Below are 7,361 nucleotides of genomic sequence, written 5' to 3'. Positions count from 1 at the left end.
ACGTGTTGTGTTTCCATCTGACACGTCCACCTATGTGTAATACACATAGTGTCTCCATTTTTAATCAATACACCACAATATTTTCCATATCTAAATTATTCGACCTAAATTCACTACAGTGTATTATTTCTTTACATAATAATTAAAGCACATACTTCACAGCTTATTTTTTCTTTTACTCAATCATCTATTTTCCTCTTTCTTCTCATATCAATAACGGGGACAAATGAAAGAGAACGAAAACATAACAGTAACTAGGGCAATTGACACATCATGCCACTAAAATAACCCACCTTGAAATTAATGTGCCACATGGATTTTCAATTAACATCGTTGACGTCTGAGTACACTACTAGAAAACTAGTTATTACAGACGGATATTTCTGACGGATTTTATCCCACTAAAATACAGAGGGAATTTCAGAGGGATTTTTTGTCGAAAAACAAAAAAAAAATAGATTAGCATAAATTACAGACGGAAAAGAGAATCCGTCGATAAATCCATCGGAAAAATTAATTTTTTCAGTGAGAAATGGTTACAGACGAAAAATCCGTCTGTAATTAAATAGACAAAACACTGCGTTTTTACTAAATTATTACAGACAAAAAATCCGTCTGTAATTTAAATTTTCCGTCGGAAATATTGAGATCCCTAATTTTATCACCACCCATTTCACACTCCATTCGAACACCATTCACACTCCATTCACACTCTGCATAACCATTCACCCTCATCCCTTAAACTCTTCGCCCTGCAGCCACCGCAGTCTCTGCCGCCCCCGCATCAGCCATCGCAGCTCCCCGCAACCCCACAGCCTCGCAACCCCACAGCCTTCTCCTCTGTTCGAGCGCTCTCCTTCTCTCTCGGTGTCGCCGTTGTGTTTCTGCCACTGCCCTTCCTCCTCGCTTTCATTCACGAGTCAAGACCGTTCCTTCACTCCTCCATTGGAAGTAGATTTGAAGAGCCACGAACCGAGGTGTGGCATGTTCCTCCATCATTGAGTTCCTTGCTGTCGTCGACAATCACATTGTGCCCCTCCTTCCACACCTCCTCTATACACCATTTTCCCTTTATTTCTGAGGTAAGATTTGAGATTTTTTCCTATTTCTTAGTTTTTATTTTTTGTTTTTGTTCTTGGTGTTTCTTTTGATGAGTTTTCTTATTGTGTTGTTATTGTTATGTTCAACATTTTTTTTGAGGGATTTTGCTCAATGTTAAGGTTCATTTAGTGTTGTAACATTTATGATTAGTGGAAAAATAGATTAAAAAAAACTGAATAAAGTGTTGGTGAGACATCTCCAGACAAGAAATTAAAAGAATTAAAGCTTACTGAAGATCAATCATATGTTTAACTATTAGTTGTTTATGAAACTACCATAAGCTATTGAGTTTTTTGGGCCAATTGAGATGCTATGAAGTGTATAGGCTTCTGGTTCAACCCTTGTCACATTCTATCTCCATCTCCTATTGATTACTCACTTCTGTAGACAAACTGATCTTACTTTGTAAAATGTATGTTATTGATGGTACTAATAAGTGATTCCACCATTAGAAATAATGAATCATGATCAATAATTTTCTGCATATAATATCTTTTATCATGCATCTGTTATAAATAAAGTGGAATTCTTCTGTTGAAAAACTGCATGCTTTGGATTTTAGAGACTCTTTTTTCTTCAATTGATTTATATTTCTTTCCTTTACTGATTCTTTTTGTTTCTCAATTGGATTGAGGAGTTATGTAACAGAAAAATAATCTAAGGTGGTTGTTGATGATGTTGAAATTTAGTAGTCCTATATATATTTTTCAGCTTTTGATTTTTGTAATTTGCAATGCAGGGGACCAATGTGGTTCTGATTTGATGTAAATGTGAGTCTATGTTTTTGTTCTTTTATTTCTCAAATCACAGTCAATGATTTTGATAAACTAATTTTGTGTAATCTCTGGTATGTAAGTAGAAAACTGATGCATTGATACCTAAATATACTTTTCATTTTTCATTAATACAAGTTTAAATTATATATAACATTATATAGTTTGTGAAAATATACTTGTTCAAAATAGAAAAACTCAAGTTTTCTAGAGATAAATTGGTCAGTTGTGTTTGATTTTCCTAATATTTTTTTTAGTTTTTGATTTTGATGGCAGGAAATTTCCCTGCTTATTTTTTGGTGTAAGTTCTCAAATACCCTTATCTTATCGCTGTAAGTTCTCAAATACCCTTCTCTTTTAATTCTTCTTCTTCTCTTCTTCTTCTTCTTCTTCTCTATCGCTCTCTCGCGTTAGCAGCATGCAATTCAAAGTTTCTTTGTGATTTCTGCTTGATTTGTTTGCTTAGGTTCTCAAATACCCTTCACTGTTAATTCTTAATTATTGCTTAGGTTCTCAAAGTTTTTGGTAATGTGTCTCTATCTTCCTTAACTATCACTGGCAATCATGCATGTGAATCTCTTTTTGTGTGTGTATAAAATTGTTCTTGTCTTCAGATTTACAAAAGTCCTACATGACTACATCCATATATATATATATATATAATCACAACCTCATGAGTTTTGTCCATGGTTGTGAACCTTATAAAGTTGAGAAGACTTTTAGAGCTGGAAGCTCGGAAATCTATTCTAAACTGTAGTTTTAGGGCTCATGCTTGGAGTTGTTATGTTCATAATTGTCACTTGATTTTTTTATGCACTTTCATTTTGAGTTATTGGTGGGGTTCTTTTATTAATTAATAATGCCAGGCCTATCATGGATATCAATAATTAAAAAAAGCTCTATTCTTTTCCAATTATAATACCATTGAATGATAAACTTAGACTTTTTAATATAATTGACCAATCTTTTACATAGGCTCCAGACATAGGGTGCCTGGTGTCGACTCCAAAGGACTCCGGTGGAAACAGAAGGAAACCAGGGAGTATTGGAGAAGTTTCGGTCTATGTCCCCGGTCTACGAATTCCTAAACCTGTTGATTTTGCTCAGTCACTTGGAGATCACTTGTCAAAGAAAATAGTAGAGCGCCTTTCGGCTCTTAGAACACGTATAGTTGTAATGGCTAGCCAAGAAGGCCCTACAATTACAAGAACAAAAAGAAAAAGTGCTACTCAACATGGTCAGTTTCTTAAACAAAGATGAACTTATTTTATTTAATGATAAAAGAAGGAAGATTAAATTTACTGATGCATTGGTATGGCAACGCATGATCATCTGCAGGTGGTTCGACACTGCTTGATCTTCTGCAGGCTCTAGAAGATTATTTGCCGGTTCTTTTGGGGTTAGTCAATGATGGTAAGTCTTATATTTGTTCTTTATTATGTAATATGTGTTTTTTTTTGCCTTTCTGTAAGATAAATATTCCAATATTTGCTTTATGGTGAAGGAAGCCATTTACAATATAAAGTACAATTTGTTTGGGTTAATCAAGAGGATGATGCTGAGGTAACTCCAACCATTTTTTTTCCTTATTTCCTGATGTGTATTGTATTTCTGGATTTGATTTGGAAATTATTTTCTACACTTAAAGAGTGCTGATCAGTTTGTTCCCACCATTTCCATTCTTTGTGGTGTGGCATGATTGACGCTTTCATAGGAAACAACCATGTCTAATGGTTGGTATGAAGTGTTGTCAGTTTTACATTTGATGGCAATGCTATTACTATCACAGGCTAATTTTTTACTGCTTCCAAGATCATCCACTGATGGTTATCAGCTTAAGGTATCTGAAGGCAAGTAATTTGGAATTTTAACACAAATCCATTGTACGAAACAGCCAAAATCCATTGTAATAGATTGGTTTAGACCTCAAATTAGACTCTTTGCTCTTGAGATAATTGTTGTATATACTGTAATACTTTATTTATAAGAATGTTCTGTCTTCGCAGTTGCATTGATCTTTAGTATATATTGTGTCGATTGCGAAAGTAAAATAGTTGTTACTTGTAACAGAAAGCAGACGAGCTTCTGTTGATATCTTCTTAAAGGCTGCTGGATATCTGGATTGTGCTGTCAAACATGTTCTTCCCCAGTTGCCGGCCGAACTCAGGTTAGTACATATATATGTCATCTATGCAATAACTGGAATGAAGCATTTTCTTTCCCTGTATATGACCTATATAGTTTTCTATATTATTTGATGTTTATTACATGTGTTCTGATTATAGGAGGAATTTACCAGTAGACTTAGCAGAAGGAACGCTTCGAGCACTCTCTCTACAGGCATTAGGCCAGGTATCAATTATAATTTCATATGGACCTACTAAATGAGGTGTCTTATCTCTGCTATGGTGTATTCATGATCCACTCTTAGCTTTGAAATATTCAACTGAAAATCCCTCTGCTTTGGTATAATTGTTTATTTCTTCCCTTGTTTAGGGAGTGGATATCCAACTTGGAATGGCAATTGATAGTACCAAGGCCACTCTAGCTGTGAAGCGTAGACTTGCATGCAAAATGGTTAATTGAATACTATATAGGATTAGGAATTAATCATCTTTTCTGTTTACATCAATTTTCTTAGAACGTAAGAATCCATTAGGCATGTTAATGTTCTTTCAAAAACCAGAATTCTTTCTTTTCTCTCTCTCTCTCTCTCTCTCTCTCTCTCTCTCTCTCTCTCATTTTAGTGTATATATATATGCACACATTCCCATGTCAGTGTGGATCATCACGAAAGGTAGACTTTAGTGTTTGTTCTTTGGAATTGCCAATGTGAATGATATTTTATTTTTGTTTTTTCGGTATTTCCTTTGTGCAATAGTTTCTACTGTTTGTTTACCTTCCTTTCTGACAAACTTCAAAATTGTTTTTTTTTCCATTTTTCTTAATTTATTTCTGTTCAGGCAATTGTATCTATAAAGAAAGGTGCATATTTACTAAAGTGTGGTCGCAGAGGAAAACCAAAGCTCTGCCCTTTCAGACTTTCCCCGGTAATAGGCATATTTGTGATGACACATTATTTCAATAATTTCTTTGCTTCTTCTGATAATTTCTTAATGATATGTGGCCTATGATTTTCATTACATTCTGTTCTTCAAATTTGTTCTATAAACATTAAATTTAGAGGTTTCGAAATCTTCCCCTTGTTAGATTCTCAATGGTCTCACTAGTGATTGAAACTTGTATTTGTTGTTTCTTATTGTTTTTTATTTTTACTGTTAACTACTAAATCCGTAATGCTATCTTCAATAAAACTCTACTTTGATCTGGAAACTATAGTTGCTTGTAATGCTAAATACTACTATCTATAAAGTTTCTTTAATTATGATGAAGATGTTAACATGTCTTCTCCCCTGATTATAGGATGAGAAGAATTTGATTTGGTACTCAGGGTAGCAGGAAAAGCATTTGCGATTAAGTTCGGTTTCGAAGATTATTCAAGGGCAGGGAAATGTATGTAACAAACATCCATGGGCATGCTACCTTCTTGCTTGATGAATTTTCCAGATGAACCTGAAGTTTTGGTCTAATGATACAACACTAATCCTTTTTCAGATAAGGTGCCAAAGGCAAAATGAAGCTGAAAAGGAGTGCCATTCATTTTCGCTAATCTATGCCGACGGCGAACACTCTCTTGATCTGGTAATATTTGTGATTAGCACATTGCATATAACTATATTTGTTTTCTTATATCCTTTTCAGGAGAGCAAGTTTTTGAAGTTCTTGGGATTTATGTGGAATCCCCTTTCTTGGGTTACGGATGCTGCTGCTATAATGGCAATTGCTCTTGCCAATGGAGAGGTAAGTGTGCTTACTAGCTTCTAAAACTTATTATTAGCAATGGAGGTGTATGAAACTCTTGAATTAACTCAACTTTTTGCTAAGTTTAGGTGAACTCAATCTGAGTTTGATTATTTTGTACTTGCTGTTATTATTATTGTACAGGGTAAGCCTCCTGATTGGCAAGACTTTGTTGGTATTATCACTTTGCTTGTCATCAATTCAACTATCATGTTCTTTTTAGTGCCAGCTAGAAAGATAGATGTCATAGAACTTCATCCATTCCAGATTCTACATCATGTTCTTCTTATAGATTAAGGAATTGTGATGTTTTTATTGGATTACATGGCTCAAAACCTCCTTTTGTAAGATTTGTTAATTGGCTTCGTGCTGAATTAGAACTTCAAGGAATCAGTTGCTTTGTATCAGACAGGGCTCGATGTAGGAGCTCTCGCAAACTTGGCATTGTGGAGAGAGCCATGAATGCTGCTTCTTTTGGGATAGTGATAATGCAACTTAGTTATCTATTAATATTTTAGATTATTCTATCTTTAAATGCTAAGTGTAATTTGTGACATTCATGTAACATTGGGATGGTCATCTTATTTTTTTTGGATGTTTTTTTATTAAGACAATGAGATATTGGTCAATGATGTTGAAAAATAACATCTAATTTTATAGGTATCATGTAATGAATATTATGTTTATTTATGTGATTTTTGGCTTTCTTTTTTCAATTTACAGTGTTTGATGGAGTAAATTTAGAAAACAAATCTAAAGTATTCATTTTGCAATGAAAAAATCTATAAAAAATTCTATTTTATCTTACTGACGGATTTACAGACGGATTTTCTGCCTGTAATCAGAACGGGATGATTTTCTAAAGTTCAAATTACAGACGGAAAATATGTCGGAAAATTCATCTGTAATTACCGTCGGAAAATCCGTCTGTAATTACAGACGGAAAATCCGTCTGAAAATCCGTCTGTAATTATAGACGGAAAATCCGTCGGAAAGTTCGTCGTCTTTGGAAAATGGATAGAAAATTTACAGAGGGAAAATCCGTCGGTAACTGCTAAAAATTCGTCTGTAATTTTCAGACGGAAAAAAATCCGTCGGTAAATAATTTCCGACGGGACTTTTACAAAGGGACAAAATCCGTCGATAATTTCGTCGGTAACCAAAAATCCGTCTGTAATAAAGACTAAATCCGTTTATAAATCTGTCTGTATTAATCCATTTTCTAGTTGTGGTAATTTTGAAAAATTACACATGGATAATTTTGTTTCATAATTAAAAAATTTGTTTCATTCTTACACATGGATAATTTTGTCAGCTTTTATAATTTATATGGATAAATTTGATAATTTATTTCTATAATAAGTGATGACTAATTTATGCTTGTTTGACTAGTATATATCACGTTGAAATAATATATTTTCTTTGAATTATATGAAAATAGTGATTTTATGTTGTATAATTATTAAAGTGCATGTAAGATGGTTATTTGTATTATTTGATTTAATAATTGAGATCAATTAAGCATAATCATTACCACTGTAAAAAAATAACATTTTCTATTTATAATTATAACTTTCAAAATATTATTTTTTAATCTAAAGTTTTTTGAGTATTAATTTGGATATT

At 33.4% G+C, this 7,361-nt stretch overlaps 1 protein-coding gene across 1 annotated transcript; it reads left to right on the top strand.

Moving 5' to 3' along the window:
- Positions 1–656: 656 nt before the first annotated feature.
- On the top strand, positions 657–6,451 carry LOC112709403 (uncharacterized; the record flags this gene model as incomplete). Its single annotated transcript, XM_072203340.1, has 11 exons — positions 657–1,082; positions 2,850–3,111; positions 3,213–3,287; positions 3,379–3,437; positions 3,664–3,724; positions 3,945–4,041; positions 4,160–4,226; positions 4,838–4,924; positions 5,298–5,387; positions 5,490–5,735; positions 5,880–6,451. Coding segments are annotated over 9 exons (1,167 nt in total), but the record flags the coding sequence as incomplete, so codon positions are not given.
- Positions 6,452–7,361: the final 910 nt, after the last annotated feature.

Source organism: Arachis hypogaea, chromosome 9 (genome assembly GCF_003086295.3).
Source record: "Arachis hypogaea cultivar Tifrunner chromosome 9, arahy.Tifrunner.gnm2.J5K5, whole genome shotgun sequence".
Classification (NCBI taxonomy): domain Eukaryota; kingdom Viridiplantae; phylum Streptophyta; class Magnoliopsida; order Fabales; family Fabaceae; genus Arachis; species Arachis hypogaea.
This window is presented reverse-complemented; position numbering and strand designations above follow the sequence as displayed.